Genomic DNA, 17664 nt, shown 5'->3' on the forward strand with positions numbered 1-17664 from the left:
TTGCTTCAGCTACATATACCATGAGGTTATCTAAAAAGCTATTATACAAAGGAAGAACTCAGGTTTCACTGAGTGTTGGATTGTTCTTGTTCCAGCATTTTTGATCTGAATAGTTTTAGCAAAATATTGTTTCTTCAGAGCTTTTAGTGACCTGTGCCATTTAAATCTGCTTGCCTTCATACTGCAGCACCACAGAGATTGTATTCACTCTAAGGCCCTTAAATTCACCACTTCAAATCAATTCTCCACTCTGCTATGTATAGTTAAGTGATATATTGGAATTGCAGCTGGTGCATCAAAGGCCTATTAACCTGGCTGTTGCATAAACTGATGCATCTCCTACATGATGCAGTTGTCTTGATATTTGGAAAGGTTTCATAGTGCTCTGATACACTGAGTGCCCTCCACCTAAGAATCTCCATACTGTGTGAAATCCACAAAAGATTAATATCTATATTCTCTAACCAGGCATATTAAACCACTTCTCACCTGTCTCAACAGCTGGAGAGGACCTTCTGGGGAGACTTGTTACTTACCTGTATACAGCAGCAAGAACCACCCTGATCTCCCCTGCCATACCTTGAGCTAAGCTCTGTCACCAACTGAAGGCATTTGCTGCTGCTGCTGCTGCAAGCCAGCTTCAGTGGGGAAGATTTTCAGCAGCTGAGCTGTCACTTTGTTAACTGATCACAAGTCAGACAATGAACTCAATTTTGCTATTAGCCTTTTAAATACACTTGCAGGGTGGGAGGGGAAGCCCCCAAACCAGGTTAAGCATTTTCTAAGGTCATAGAGAATCAGTAATAAACTTAGAGCAGAATCAGCTTTTCAAACCTTTAATCACTCCCCCTTGTTCTGCATTCCTTTGGAAAGAGAAGCTGCTAAAATTTTGCCAGAGGACCTGAATTTTTTTTAAGAATATTTAATCCACAAAGCTTCAACTTGCAGTATAAAAAAAGTAAGATGTCTGTTTAGAAGGCTGATATCCAACTGTAGTCCATTTTTCTTATTTTTCGTAGCTCTTTTTCCTGGGATTTAGACAGTTTACATGTAATCTCTCCTAATAATTCCACATGGCTTGTATCTTCTTGTTCCATTGCTGTGACATCTTCCTCATCTGATTCACCGTCTGCCTTTTCACTTTCCATTTCTACTACTTCATCAGCAACTTCTTCAGCACTGGAAGATGGTTGGAAACAACTAATTAACAGGTACTCTCACATACTACAGTACTCTAAGGGAAAAATATCATGCAAACAACTAAATAAAGATTTTATCTTTTTTTTTTTTTATTTCAGTCTATGTTTTTCATTTCAGTCTACCTATTATACTTCTCTTGCTATCTCAATTTCAAGCCATTTCTCAAATAGCTCTCCTCTAAGTAAACTTAAAATATTGTAGGTAACTGCAGAGCAGGCAGGTCAGCATTACAACAAATGTCACAACATTGCAGTCCTAGGATCAGAAATGTTGGCTATACTGATAGATGAGACATTATTCAAGAAGGCCATTCTTCTATTTCAAATCTGAAAAGGGGCACTTGGTCTTAAAAACTGCTGCAATACCTAGAGCATTACTAGGAATGAAAAAAAATTCTTGGTTGTTTGTTTTTTTTTCTCTAAACATATATGTTTAAAGTGGCTGTTCCCTTCCGAGTTCAAGCGTTTTAAGCCTGTGCTGAAGTATAAAGCACAATTACAATAAATTATATGGAACTTTTATAATTTAAAATGCATTAATTAATAGTATTAACTGCAGATCTATTAAGAGTGAACTGCATGGCAAAACAGTACTGGTCCTCTAAAAATCATCTGTTCTAACACAAACTATTCATTACTCACAAAATGTAATCAGAGAAGCACACAGTAATATCATATTGCCAAGGAAAATAAGCATTTAATGTTAATAATATATCCACTGTATAATATATACACTATACAGTGATAAATGGTGGTCAATCTTTAAGGGCCCAATGCTTACATGTACCTTTAAATGCACAGCCACAGTAGTCACCACTGCCAAAGTACAAGCTCTGCAAGTGCAAATATTTACGCAGGTCACTGAACTCTCACATTCTTCAGGACTGAAACTAGATGCAACTTCCCATGTTCCCATGTATTAGATTTCTGCCACTGTTCTGTGGCTGTTTTGTTGTGCCATGCAGTCAGAGATCTTGCAGCAGTGGCCAGCACAATGGCAGAAGCCAGGGCACACTCAGGAGCTGTGCTTGCTCCCTGGTGAGCTCTGGCCCTGCGAACCAGTCTGGCAAATCCATAACAACACCTGATTGCAAGGTCAGGTTTTCATCCCTGGCCTGGCAGAGCTTCATGAAGCACATTAAAGAATAGATGGCACAGCAATGCAATCATTGAACTGCCTTCAGTATTAGTGACAAGATATTAATGCTAATACAAGACCACTGTCATAATCCCTGCGCCTGCAGTTCTTTGATCCCAAAGAAGCAAGCTACAATTTTAAGTACCTACCAAACTACTCTATTAAACTGGCATTAATACACCGTAAGCCAAACTTAATTGTGCTTACAATATACACTTGTACTTTGTAGTTGAGTTAGAAATGACATTTGAGTTCTGAACAAATTCTTAAGATCAAGATTCTAACTTATTGGTGTATCTAGAAATTATGCAGCAAATCATAGTAATTTCAAATAAAGTTGAGACTCTAATATTTAACCAAAAATAGCACTAAAAAGCCATTAAAACCCTGGAATAAAGTTAAATTCATAGAGAATATTTGTGTGTAAAAGGCAGCGTTTTGTGTATAAGCACACTATGCAAAACCCAGCAAAAATAACAGCAACAAAAGAGCCAATACACTAAACAGGCAGACCATTACTACACTGAAGTATTCTAGTAAATTACTGAATAGATCAAGGGAGTTTGAAAACTGCTTTTACACTTCAAACAAAGACTCACATAATTTAAAGTAACTTTGATAGCTAAGGAGAGTTCTTGAACTTTTCTTACCTTTTGTTCTCTTTGGAGATGAGCAATGAGTTAATAAATATAGTGCAGAGGAAGGAAGCAGATGGCAAAACGTGTGCTGGAGTATGCAAAAGCTGCAAAGATAAAACAGAAGCTCTATGAAAGGCTTTGTTTGTTGTGATTTTACTTGCACATTTACTGTAATTACTCCTACCTCTTTGACAGCAGGTGAAGCTTGCTCCTGCTTATTATGAACAACTGGTTTTCCAAGGTCTATATCCTCCTGTGCTTGCTGACGTCTGTGCTTTCCCAACAGCACACTAAATGGTGTCACAGGAAGACTTTCTTCTACTGCCAGCTTGGAAAAATGTAAGTAGAATTTTAGTGTCACAAATCTAAGTTCTATCTTCTTTTAAGTTACCAAAGTTCAGAATAAACCCAAGTGAGAAAAGCCTACACTCAAATTTAACTCAACTGACCTATGTGGGTCTTCATACTCATTCTGTCAGGTGTCTGGAGAGAATCCTGCACAGAGGGTTGCAAAACTCTCCAGAATCTAGACCCAAGAACACTAGATTTTAGTTTGCTGATCTATTAACTTCCAAATATGGAAGGTGGTGCATGTGTCAGAAAACCAAAGGATGGTTTTTTCTGATTCCACAGAGCCAAAAGATCATTTATATTCCAAGATAAGGAAAGAACTTACTCAAACATTTTGCTTCATTTGTGTAAGTTAAATATTTTAGAAAAGTATTCTTTTTCCCCTCCCCCCACCCCGCCAGGGGAAATGGAGAGCAGCTCACTGATACTTAAAAAAATTTTTACAAACAGCACTTCTTGTCAAAAAATAAGCAAATCCAGCTTACTGCCCCTTCAGCTAAGTGACTCCAGGTAAGGATCTGGTGGGCATTCTCATGACAAAAGGGAATTTCAATATGACAAAATAACCATCAGAATCTTGAACTCTTCTGTCCATCTCACTATGGAACTTGTATGAGAGGTACCTGTTTGCTTGATGGCGTGAGCCTTTCTTCCAGAGACTTTGTGCTAAGTGTCATTAGCTCCTAAAATACAGAAGGATGTAGCACAGTTATCATATGTCAAACTGCTTTCTATATTTACATAGCTTGCCTACAGAAGCTTCCAACTGACCCAGAAGTTTTATCAGTCAGGTGGAAGAGACAAAAGCATCTCTTCCTCTTTATTTTGTAAAGAAACTGAAGAGAAGCAAGAATGGACCTAGAGGTTCCATAGGCTTTTTTGGAAAACAAACAAAAAACCCCACACTCCCATCCAGAAATTACAGGGAAACTGACTATCACCTGGAACATTTGAATAATCAGCAATAATCCATACAGCTTCTAGGTTCTTGTTTAAGTTAAAGAGAATAGGCAATGTTCCCATGTTATCTAGTCTCTTGTATCAATGAAGCAGTATAAACTATTCACAGTAGAAAACCAGTAAATAATTTTGATCTTAGGCTGTTTTGGCAGTTGAAAGCTTTCAACAAAGCATAGCTTACAATGACTTGAAATCAAAAAAGGAACTCCTATGCTCATAAGCAGAACTCTGAATTCCTATTAATCCATTTTAAAAACCCAGTTCTTCCCCAGGAATCACCTATCAATTACTATTCCTTACTTGTGTATCTGTAAGAAAAAACAGTTGGGAATTTCTTAGCCAAAGGTATTTTTCTGAGCTTATCGTTTCAGGTTCATCTCTTGGAACGAAGGCAGCAAGCAGGATCTTTTCTTTACAAATATTTCTCTGGATGTAGATTGGCCGTGGCTCACTTGGTTTAAACACAAACACTGCAAAACCAAAAATATCTTCTTTTTAAATCAGGAAATTCTTATGCTCCTGGCCAGCTGTCAAAGCCCTGTGTGTCACAGTCAGGAACGCTGGACAGGATTGCCTCCAAGCACCAGTTCACAGGAATATAACTGGATAACTTTGCTAAGTAATAGAAGGGACTTTTCACAGTACTCCAGTCCAGAGAACACACTTGGAAATTGACATTTCTATAGGAGAAGTTAATTTAATGTCAGAGCTCTAAAATGTAGCTGCACAATTCTGTATTTACAAGAGAGGGTCAAGAACATTGAGACCCTCAACCAGAAGTTGTGGTTAATCCTGAGATTTATCCTGTACATGAAACTACCTGCTGGAAGAAAAGGTAACACACTTTTTTGAATGCTGCTGTCAGATAAGGCTCAGTTTCCACAGGTGCAATCACACACTGGAGTCCCTCTCCAGCTTTCATGGTCTGAATTCTAAGAAAATTTCTTTTCTAGAAATTGTGCTTCCCCAGTTTTAAATTCTGCCGATTATGACTTGTGAAAGAAGGCTTTGTACTTACAGCTGGACTCTTTGGAGAGCCATGAGACTGCAGCAATATGCTCAGAAAGGGGATCAGGTTGCAGAATTACGACGTTGAGGTGGGCACTCCACTCCACTGAAAAGCAAACACAGCAAAAGCCAGAGGTGAAAAGGAGCCAAACGAAAGGTCAAACAAACAACACACAGGGCCTGAGCTGCTGGAAGAGGCAGCTCCACTCATTCCCTGGTGAATAAAAACACACAAATGCTACCAAGTCCTACACAAGTGTAAGATACACTACCTATTACTGGGTTATCGTTCACTTAACCCAAGATTTATTCTGCACACACAAAGCACATACACATGGACAGGATACTATCCTAAGGATGAAAATAATCCCATTTCCACAGGGCATTTTGTAGTGTTTTAAGTCTGGAATTGAACTAGAATTATTTCAAGGTTTCACAGTAATTTCAAGTAATAAATTACTCTAGCACACATTCAAGCTGATCTTACATGCACAAGTGAGCAGGTTCCAGCAACACAGAAAGCCATAATCAGTGGCACCAATAAGGTACTTGGAACATGTTAGTCTCCCAAAGCAGATGTTCCTACAGAAGTAAAAAGTCAAAACAAATTAGTCACCTTCAGAGTTCATCTTTGTTTTTCTATGTAGCAATTACTCAAAACTCATAACAACCATTCAGTTATGGTTTAGTGTTGGTATCTAAATCCAAAGTTTGCTTTTTGTATTCACCTCTAGTGGCATGAAACCCCACACACAACTATCAGAAAGTCTGATAATTTGAAGTGTGCATAAATATGTAAGGATTACAAGTTTCTACAACATTCTAATATAAAGGTGGGATTTAAAACTCTTAAATAAATTACAAACCCATACATAATGCAAGTATTGGGATTAGGAAATAATTTAATAATTAAAGAAGCCCTATCATTTGGGAACTAGAACGAGAGAAGTAGTTAAAAAAGGGGTTATTATAAGCTGCTCCAGCTGAAGAAAGCATGTGATTTAATTTCTCAGTCTCTTGTTTGAGAATAACAGAACAGCCTTATGACTTCTAATGATAAAAGATTTTCAAAAAAGCTAATAAGGGACAGAATTTGTATATTAAAGCATAGCCCTTTGAAGTTATGCAGGGAATACAGCAGTTCATTATATTCAGAGAGTAGTTTATTTCCTTTTAGTATAAAAAATAGTAAAGGTTGTAAGAGGAGGCAGCTGGCCTGGGAAAAGCTTGCCACTGCACCAAGCTGGTGGCTCATGTGCCTCCCAAAATTTTCCTGCACACCAGTTTCAGAATAACATTTCTCAGTTTCTAATCTTAGAGGACCAACATAAAACAGATTTCATCACACAAAAGAAAAGCTTACAAACATACACACAGCACATGGAAGGGAGAAACCTCTGTATGCTGCCATGATTCTTTGTGTCAAGTGTTTAAAATATTGTGACCACACAATGTTGATGTCTTTTATCATGACAGCATACAATGAAGCATTGCTGGGATAGTCTGCCAGGAAAACATGGATTTTTGAACAGAGGTTATAGAGGATCAAGATAAGGTCATCATGCCTTTATTGATGGTTTAGTAGTGAATATTTCTATTCGCATGCATGCATACACAAATAAAGAACTTGTATGTATTTATACTTTTCCAGGACTTTGATTCACCTCTGGATTAATGGGGAAAAAGAGAAGGGCTGTCAACACACTATTTTTGAGCTCCAGGATATAGATTTAAGGAGGGGAGGTACAAGAGACGTAAGTAAGCAAGAAGGAACTGCAACACTTGATCTTATTTTTAACCAACACCTAAAAGCCATTTTAGTCTTTTCTATATACACATTTAAGACCAATAAATTCAATATTTATGTGTCTATGTTTATGAACATATACAAGGTCTTGGACTGCTATGAATTGATTCTTTCTTTTCTGAGAGTTCAAATGAGACATAGAAGAGCAGATGAAAAATGTACCTTATATTTCCAGGTGGATGGCAAAATGTACACTTAAGATCCCAAGTAAGTGAATCCCATACAGTGACAGTTTCTTCAAAACTAACAGCAAGCAAAGAGCCATCTTCTGAGAAGCAGCAGTTTGTAGCTTGGTAGTTGTGGTAGCTGCCTATAAAGTCACAGCTCCAGCTCACATTATGGTGTGCTGCATTGAATGAACAAGACAGTTAATTCAAGTCCATACATGAAGAAAGAAGAATGCAATTATTATTGCAAAATAGGCTCAAGAGCAAGGCAGCTTTCTTTAATAATTTTTGAAGAGTACAGAGAATCTGCCCTGCTCTTATATGAGAAACAGCTGGTAGGGTTTTCATTTCTCCTCAGTTTTGCATTTGAATAGTGAACCTTGAGACTGGCACGGTACAATATTCATGTACCATGAAAAACTCCATTAACTGTGCTCTCACAGAGGCAGAGGTTAGGTAAAATGATACTCAGATTCAACACTTATTGTTCTGGAAAAATTGTTCTGTCATAACTCTAGCAAGAACACAGGATCATTATTCAAAATCTGAACACAGGTTGCATTTGAGTCCAACAAAGGTAATTTATTTGCAGAAGATTTGAGTATCACCAAGTGACCCCACCAGCATGCTTCCTTCTGTTGGTTCACCTGCCACTGCATTCTGTTTGGACACCTTTCCCACTGTTGACAGTTACCAGAAAATAAACTGGAACGAGGTGGTGTACTTACCATATTAACATACATTTCCCAGTATAAAATAATTCCTACATGCTTTTGACACATTTGAGTAGGATGAGGAAAAAAAGGAAAATCACCCTATGCTAAGTTACCCTTTATATAATGGCTACAAGTTGATGATTAAAAGACCTGCCTGTAAAAAAAAAAAAACAAAACCACAAAACCAACAAAAACCAAAAGGCCAGAAACTATTGAGTACTTCCAACTGCATGGCACCATCTAGGGGCCCAGCAAGAGACCTGCAGCCATTAACACACACCAGAGTGAACTCACCGAGGAGCTCTTAGCTAAAATAATGTTTGCTGCAGAGAAACTGCAGCATGTAAAGCTTTTCTACCCGAGCATTCCTACTCTGCTCCACTGGGCAAATACACCACAGCAGTCACCATTAATTGGTACTTTCACATATGCCACAAAACAAACCCCGTAGTCACTTAAAATACAAATACCCTGATGAGGCCAGTCAGCAGATACAAAACTATTTTGTGGAAGGAAAAAAACCCTTAAGTTTCATCCCCAACTGACACTATACACTAGATCAAAGTATCTGCTCATTAAGTTAAGATATAATTTAGCCTCAGAATAATTTATGAAAAAAAGCAAAACCAAACACTCTTCAAGATGCCATTAGGGACATTACTACTAATACAGTATCTAATATTACTACTAGAGTAAGCAACACAAGGTTTTGTCTTCTCATCAGCAGCCACATTTGAGGGACAAAGAGCTTGGAAAGAGAAAGTCTGGCAAAGTCTGCCAAATGGAAACTCTAGCAGCTCAAAAGTACTTTTGAACATGAAAAGACAAACAGACTACTAAACTGCAAGCAGTTCAGCAAGACCACTATCACAACTACTTAGGAACATGAAAAGACAAGACACCCAAGTGGTAGGAAAGTGCCATTTAAGCGTGCCTGAAACTGTAGTACCATTTAAGTAAAAGAATATGTTGGAAATCTTTTGTGTTTCACATCCAGAGGCATATAGAGCAATCAATAAACATACACAGATGGTCTGTTTGAAAGAAGTCAACATTAGTATGTCTTTCAAGAGGTTAAGTTTAGTTATTAAAAGTATCTCAGAAATACCTAAATACCCATTCTATGATGTTCAAGTACCTAATGGAAAAGAAGGATGTTCAAAAAACGAACTCTGAAGTGGTGGATCTGTTGAATTGCAAAAGTGGTATTATTTTACACTAAGTCAGCTCAAACACAGTAACACATTGCTGTATCCTGCTCCTTTGAGCGGGAGTCTCAAATGAAAAGCCAGCCCAGAGGACTGACAAAAATCCATTTTCTCAGCATGGAAAAATCATTACCACACACAGTTCTTTAACCAACAAACATGGGCTGCCACTCCTTTCTGCAGCAGCTGCCAAGGCTTTATCAGGAACCTCAATACCAAATTAATACTGTGGGACTATGGCAGAACTCCATCACAGGATGCCCAGGAGAACACAATACTTCATGCAGCAGCCAAAGCAGATCAATGCAGGGGACTAAGCAAATGAAAGTAGGGTCTTAATTTCTACAGCATGACTTCAAACGTAATTGCAGGTCCTTTCCAACTCAGCTTATTCTTATGGTTCTATATTACAAGGTGAAGTAAGAGTAAGTTATATTTTAGCTATGCTTACCTTCTGGATCAGAGTCTTCTACAATCACCCAGACTTTAAACACACAGTCTCTGCCAGTTGTTACCAGTATGAGAGAGTCATCTCCCAGCTCATCCATGTCACGAAAGCACATGTCTGTGATGTGGTTGTCATGGGGTGTGTTTATTCTGGTGTTCAGTGCAAAGCTATAGGAAAAGAAAGCAGAAGCTTGCCATTCTGTTTAATATGGAATATGGGGAAGACCTCAGTTCAAGATGATTCTGGAATGGGCAGGGAGAAGAGCAATCAAAGGCATTTCTTACTAAGACAGTGAAATGGTATTGTATTAACAGATCAGGTTTCCCTAATGGCTTCCATACAGTAGCCCAGGACCAAGAATTACCACTAGGCAAGCATCTCTCAACTACTCAGCCTGAACCCTGGGCAGTCTTTCCAGTACTTAGAAAATCAGTCACGTGGTTGGTCTGTGTAGTAGCTTTCTTTTGCTTTGTTTCTTTAAGAAAATAACAATTTGTAGTCAAAATGTTATTTTTGTAGTAGTAAAATTAGGGAAAGGCTATTAACCAGATGCATATGTTGGCTAAAGACAAAGACCAACAATAAAATTATAATTTTCTGTACCTTCTGGAGAAGAACTAATCAATTAATGATGGATTACAGAGAGGTGGGAAAACTGTATGAGCTACAGAACCATTCTGTCAGGTCCACGATTTTTAATACCAGGAAAATATGTGAATTTAAGTCCCGTGGCTACAATAGCCTCTGATTACTGTAAGTAAAATAGATCCAGAGCAGTTATTTTCTGTGTGTATTCAGTGCAACTCTGTGCTGTGCCGCAGATGTTGTAGTGTGCATGGTGATTCCCCAGGTCTGTAAAAACTCTGCAAGGCAACATCTGTGCAGGGATTTGTGTGACTGACAGCTGGAAGGCCAGCTGTTATCATTACCTTTGCGTCTCTTCACTGTAGAACCACAGCTTCAGCTGTAGCTCGGGGTCAGTCACTTCTTCACTCTCCTCCACCGTGGCCAGCCAGGTGCCCCGAGCGCTGAACGCGACCTTCACCAGGTCCGACTGCTTCAGACCCGCCTGGTGGATGTACTGCCGCTGCACAATGTCCAGCTGCAAAGCAAGGCCACACGTGTGCTTAAAATTCAGGTAGAGCTGTAAGAGATACCACTCATGAAACCACAGAGAAAGGGTGTTCTGAGGGCTCCAGTGAGACCTGACTGGGCTGTGGCATGAAGAAGTATGCCAACATGTGGGGAAAGCTGAATTACAACAATGCATTCCACAATGATGAGAAGTGTAAGAAAGAATGAAAAATAATCTGAAAGTGTTTTACCTACAAATTTTTGACATTTAAGAGGATAGCTGCATGGTTTTTTCCCATTTGCCATATTAAGTTACTTGACTGAGTAAGTTAAAGTTTTGGTATAAGCCAATCCAACTTACACTGAACAATTGTTGGTCACTCTGGAGGGAATAGAACTGCAAGTGGCCTGGCTCTCCATTCAGGACCAAAGCTTTGGTTCTAGGATCAACCACTAGGCCAGTCTTGACATCTCTACCTGGAAACAAAATTCAGGTGACAAATTACCAAAGCTGTCAAGTGATACATTCCACCTTCTAAGTGGAAGACAAATTTTACTGCACTTACTTTTGATTAGCCCTTGAATACTTCTGGAAAACCTTAAGTTGCTGTTGATTATTGTAATTCCTGAAAGAGAAAGCAGACCAAGTCTTGCAAAAGGCACACATCTCATGATGGGAAAGAACTGTAACCATATGTACTGTAAATCTATCTTTTCCCAGTTTATGACACCAAGGTGGAAAGCCAAGTTACAGAAGTCACAAAGCAAATTCACAGAACTGATCAAAGAGGAAAAGAATCTGTTTTTTCAGGTTACTGATGAAATTTTATGCAGTTCTTAGTTAATTAATCCAAAATCAACAAAATAAAGCAGATTTGCATTTCCATTGAAGTGATACTAGGATGCGTTTTGGCTTACTGTTGTCTGTGTGCAGGGTGCAGCAGAGAACACCATCAGAGGACATGGAGATGTACTCGATAGGAGACCCCAAACGAGGCAGGAAATCCTTCTGGCATGAAGATTCATTGTGCCACTGGACTAGAACAGATTCAACTCCACCACTCAGCAACCTGGTTCCTTTTCCAGCAACAAAAGACAGTTAAAAGGTTTTGTTTAAAAAGAAATAAAATCAGCAGCCTGTGTCTTTACATGACAGACAGACATGAGTTTCTCAAAACTTTTTAAACTGTCACAAGCAAACAATCATATCAAACCTGGGCAATACACACAGACATGCTTTTCTTTATACCCTGTTGAATTGCTAGAGAAACTTTGATTAAGTAAGAGGAACTTGTGTCTACAGTGAAATTTAAGCAATGCTTTGGGAGTAGTAGATCCCACCACTTTCTGAATCAGCTGGATATTTATGTTAGGATATGGCTGAATTGTTCTCCTTCTGTGAAAAGTACTTGGCAGTAATACCAAGAATAGTTCAGATCACACAATTCAGATAAAAGTGTAGTATTTCTGACAGCAAGTTTGAGCTCAGACAAGACTGGCTTGTTTTATTTGGATGCAAGTAAAGCTGGCAAGAACTCATCAATACTATTAATCAAACAGAAAGGGAGGTGTGGGAGAAGAGGTGAGAGAAGGTTAGATTTTTCCTTCTATGACAAAAGGCCTATATATCTAGCATTATAAATGCCAATCAAAATGTATATTAAAAAATAACTCCTTTAATTTTTATTTCAGATCCTTTCTGGATACACTTAAAATTCTAGAAATTAACTTGTTAGTAAGTGGACAAACTTGGAGCTTCTACAGATTCTTCCCTGTCTGCTCAACACTTTGTTTGTTTGATGGAGATTTTTGGGTTTTTTTGGTAGGTTTTTTCATTGCTTTGTTTTGGTTTTTATTTTTATTTTACTCACCCTCCACAGAATAAGCCAGATCCATGACAATATCATGATGCCAGTGCAGTGTGGAATATGTGTACGCTTTCCTGTGCTGGAAATTCCTCCTGTGTGGAGAGGAACAAAACAATTCTTTATTCACAAAATCAACAACAGAGTAAACAAAAAGAAATATTGAATTGAATCAATTATATCATCCTGCCCTCTAACTTCTAGACTAGTTTATCCTATGCTCAAGTGATGCAGAAGGAGGGAAGGAACCACACTACAGCTTTTCAGAACCCTCCTGGTCAACACCTCACATCTCAAGACTGAGCAACTCAGCCCTGGAAGCAACTTAACCATGTAATGTTTTTAATCATGTATTCGACTGATGTGCTCTCCTTAGGACTCTACTTGCCCATAAAGAGTTATTTCAGCTGTTCTTACACTACCTTTTACACCCAAGTTTAGATTTAACAGAGCATAACTTAGGCATTTTTTCCACTTGACATATACACTGTCAGCACTGCAGCTTCATTGCTCATTCTGACTTCTGAAAATGGCAATGCTAAGGACAAATTAGACTGCTTTGCTCAGGTTTGACTTAATTCCTACAGTCAGAGGAGTTAATGGGATACACAGTTAACCAAAATGCACATACCAGAGGCGAATCTTTCCATCAGCATGGCCAGTTGCTATGCAATCCTCCCTAGGATGGCATACAACACAACTGAAGCGATTGTCTCCTTTTGTCTTCACTGTACTTAAAGAAAACCTTCAAAAGTTAAGAAAGGAATTTAAATTCTAAGAGTTAGGTTGGTTTTTCTAAAACAAATCTTCAAAAGGATCAGCTAGTGTATATAAAAAATAATTCTGAGTAGAAAAATTAAACATATTCAAGTTGTTAAGGTTACATGCACTCTCAAAAAATAGCGACAGACTTATTTTCCTCTTGATTTCCTTAATTCTTCACCTTCAATCAAGGTGAAAGAGTTTTTGCTTCTGTCTTTCTCTACCTCTCCTTTTCTCCTGCTTCCCTCCTGCTGCCTGGGTCCTGCCCAAACTATGTCACTTGTTTCAGGTCAGCATCAACCTAAGTATTTAACTGAAAAAAAAAATACACTCATCAGCTGCAAAGGTAAGGTACCACTGCCATTGATCTGCTCACTGATCATTTCTACGGGAAGCTTCTTATATAGCATCTACATCCCCTCCAGCAAAAAATCAAATATGATATCATGTGTACACACATCGTAAGTTAAAAAACATTTAGGCTATATCAGATTGAATCAATACCTGACATTTTCATTCTTACCTGTTCAACAGTCTCTTTTCAAAAAAATAAACTTGGAGATCCACATTCTTCACTGATACCACATATGCACCCTGTTAAAGTAAAGCCATTTAGAACATACAGATTATGTTTTCACATAAGAAAAAAATAAAGCACATTTCACTACAAAATCTTTACTCTGCAGGTAACATATAAGCTGATGTTGAGTACTTTCCCATTCTAAGTGTCAAAGTTTCTTTTTTGTTTTTGTAATATTAAAGAAAGCACAGCTCTTACACGGATTCCTTTACTTTCAGTTTTGTTTTAGTACTGCTGTGCTTTGTATAAAGGCATAAACAGCACAGCATTTGAGAGGAAAAAAAAAAACCCAACCAACCAACACCCAGAGAAGGAAAAAACCCAAAGTTGAACATACTTCTCTGCCAAACGCAATTTTCTTCGTCGATGCACCCACCCCATCCAGAACCACTGAGAGCTCCTTGCCTTCCAGATCTTGGCCTGTTCCTTTTGTCAGCTTAACTGAGACCAGCTGGAATGTATCTGACCAAAGAAAAAAAAATCTGTCTGAAACCAACAGTAGTACTGAAGAACGAGGACCAGACAATGGCTAGCAGCGCAATTGTATGCAGAAGAATCCAAGAGAAGCTGCATAGTATTTGCTCTTACTCTGAAGTAGCAATTTATTACAGTACACAGTAAGGCCAAGCTGTATTTATTGCAGACATAATCCCATAAAAAAATACCCAGACATGCTGTGAATAGGCCAAGTCTGTTTATGGTAATGCTGCCTAAGGTGGGAGGACAATCTCCAGCACTCATACCCAACGTCAGTAGTATAACCTGAACCTTGCACTGCTCAAAGATGAGCCGCATCTACAAAACCATATCCATGCAGTACCTGCCTCAAAAGCAAGACAAGTATTCCAGACAAATATTGGAATGGCAGATGTCACAGAATGAGAATGGAAGAGGTACAAAGTGCAGGACTAGACAACTGTCACAAGATTTAAAAAATATTTTGCAATTAACATATTAAAGCCGATTCTTGCAGCTCAGTGCTGGGACAGTAGCACAGACACAGAATGACTGAGATTAAACGGGTGATGCTGCTTGTACTGTACCTCGTTCACCCTTCTTTGGAATCACAACAAACACTGAGTCCTCAGTGCTAGCAAGCGTGTACAGTGCCAGAAGTTTGTGTCCTACAGTGAAAGTCTGAAGAAAAAAAAGAGAAGGAAATCAACAATTACTACATTTGTGCATATGTCTTTAAACTAAGGAAATCATGTTTTAAATAAATGTTCATCTATTAATTAAAATTCTTGATTCTAAGATAAATTCATCTTTATTCTATCAAAGACTGATACAAATGTTAAAACAGTACTAATAAAATATGAGACATCAGATCTGTGGAAAAGCCTCAAGATTCCTTATCCCCAGTACAAAGCAGAAGGCATACCCAGAGTGCTGGGGCAGTGCTGCAGGTGGGTATTTAGCAGAAAATGTGAGCATGAGTAAGCAGCTCATATTATCAAGCCATTGGATCAATTCCTATTGGTGTATCCCAAACTGCAGCACACTTCCCAGAGCTACCTTAGACTCAAAACTGTAGCAGGTAGCCAAGTCAGTATGTCAGTACGTCTCCCACCTTCATCCCTGAAAGGATCTGCATCATAATCATCACCACACATTCTATTACTGCCATAATTAAACGGGTTTTAGGTTGTGTTAAGAGTAGAACAACCCATCTCAGGCAATTGGTGCCCATTTTTGACATGCTCTTAACAGGAATAACTCAACATACTTTAATGGGAATGCCATCCATGAAGTCCCACAGCTTAATGGTGCCATCGAGAGAGGAAGAATAGAGCTGAAGATAGAAAAACAAAAAACAACTATATAAGTAAAACCAATGTATCATATATATTGATATATATAGCAATATATCAAACCAGATTCTACATAAAATCACAACTACGATTCCAGGTAACTGAATAATAAAAAAAACAGGAAAGAGCCCAGCTCTGTGCTGCCTTCAAATAAAGTGCAAACACAACACTATTACTGTAGTTTGAAATGTACATTGTCACAAAGAGTGAATGCACAGATAGCCACCATGTGAACATCTAATTTTACAAAGCTAATATGTAGATCAGTCCGCCGGTAAAGTCTTGTTTATATCGAGACACCAAAAAAGCCCAAGCAAACTAGAAGCAAGGAAGGCAGGCTGGGGGCAGAGGGAGCCACTGGGCAAGTTAAAGGGATTTAGCCACATCTGCATCACTACCAGCAGATACAGAAGGGCGAACACCAACCACAGTATTTCTGATCTTCTCACATGGTTCTTTTACCCTTTCAGTCAAAGAACCGGAAATTTTGCTGTATTTCAGTTTTGTTGTCATTCCATTCACTAGTGTAATCCACGTGACATTTCACGTTTGTGTTTGTAGGAAACTGACACAGCCCTACCCTTCTTGTCAGATTTCAGCGAAACATCAGCACGACGATGCCCTAATCACACCCAGCCCCTTCCCAAACTGCAGCCAGCCCCGGGACAGCCCCGCGGTGCCACATCAGGGTCAGGGACACCCCCGGCCAGACCCGCCCCGGCAAACCTGCATGTGGTTGTGCGGGTTGAGCTGGATGCCGGTCACCAGGTCGGCGTGGCCGCAGAGGAGCCGCAGGGTCTCCTCGGTGTTCACGCTGAGCACCTTCACGAAGTCCCCCGAGGCGCACAGCAGGTACCTGCAGGGGGAAACGCCGTCACCCCGGCCCGAGCGGCCCGGGCGCCCCGCGGCAGCCGCAGGCCGTGGGGACACCGGCGGGCAGAGCCCCGCTGGAAGCTCAGGAGCCCCCCCGAGCGCAGCAGCCCCAGCCCCGGTCCCACTTGCTTGGAGTCGGCGGAGAACACGGCCCTGGCGCCGCGCAGGCCGCTGCCCCCGCACCGCACCACGCGGAGCGCGCCCGGCGCCACCATCTTGTCCCGCCGCCCGCGTGCCGCCCCGCCCGGCGCTGATTGGCCCCGCCGCCGCCGCGCGCGGTGGGCGGGCTGCACGCGCGCCCCCTCACGGAGACACGGCGGCGGCGCAGGAGGGGAGCGGCCCCAAAGCCGGCTCATCCATCGCCCAGAGCGGGGCACCAGCGCCGCGTCCAGACTCTCCCTGAGCACCTCCGGGAGCTGCCACCTCCCCGGGCAGCCCCTTGTAACCACTTTCTCTGAATTCTTCTTAATGTCCAACCCGAACCTCCGCTGTCCTCCCGTCGGTTTCCTGGGAGCAGAGCCCGCCCCTCACCTGGCCACAGCCGGCCACCAGGTGGTTTGTACAGGGTGCTCCGCCCTTCATTAGTGCCCCTGCGAGCATCCCTCAGAGCGCTGGGGAGCTGCGGAGCCTGCGGGCTTGCTGCCCGTGCCCACTACCAGGTTTTGCGTGCGAAACCTCCCCCGGCTGCTCTCCGCGGCCATTCCCAGGATGAAAGGTGGGGGAGCGCTGGGCAGGGCTGCGCCGGCCCTGAGGGGCTGCGCCGGCCCTGAGGGGCTGCGCCGGCCCTGAGGGGCTGCGCCGGCCCTGAGGGGCTGTGTCTGCCCTGAGGGGCTGTGCCGCTGCCACCCCCAGCTCCCCGAGCACCCCGGTCCCTCCCGGCCTTAGCGCGGGGGACGGGCTGCAGGGCACTGCTAGGCAGAGTCCTCTGCTGGCTCTGGAATTGCGCTTGTCTGAGGAGAAAAATGCGCTAACTCCCTTGTTTAAGTGGGCAGGAAGGCTGAACGGAGTAAACTGATAGGTAAGCTTTGCTAAAACCCCGCTTGTTCGTCGACTTGGACG

The 17664-nt window shown here is 40.9% G+C and overlaps 1 protein-coding gene across 1 annotated transcript; it reads right to left on the reverse strand.

Moving 5' to 3' along the window:
- Positions 1 to 820: 820 nt before the first annotated feature.
- On the reverse strand, positions 821 to 16863 carry WDR75 (WD repeat domain 75). The gene is made up of 21 exons (XM_012575030.5): positions 16735 to 16863; positions 16459 to 16588; positions 15648 to 15713; positions 14965 to 15058; positions 14259 to 14383; positions 13865 to 13935; positions 13211 to 13324; positions 12586 to 12674; positions 11633 to 11791; positions 11281 to 11340; positions 11076 to 11191; positions 10570 to 10742; positions 9644 to 9807; positions 7264 to 7447; positions 5782 to 5876; positions 5305 to 5400; positions 4587 to 4756; positions 3950 to 4009; positions 3160 to 3303; positions 2988 to 3079; positions 821 to 1179 (listed from the first exon to the last, which is right to left on the reverse strand). Exons 1-21 carry the CDS (start codon positions 16818 to 16820, stop codon positions 972 to 974), a joined length of 2496 nt encoding a protein of 831 aa, XP_012430484.4. The 5' UTR covers positions 16821 to 16863; the 3' UTR covers positions 821 to 971.
- Positions 16864 to 17664: the final 801 nt, after the last annotated feature.

This window comes from Taeniopygia guttata, chromosome 7, assembly GCF_048771995.1.
Source record: "Taeniopygia guttata chromosome 7, bTaeGut7.mat, whole genome shotgun sequence".
NCBI classification, from domain to species: Eukaryota; Metazoa; Chordata; class Aves; order Passeriformes; family Estrildidae; genus Taeniopygia; species Taeniopygia guttata.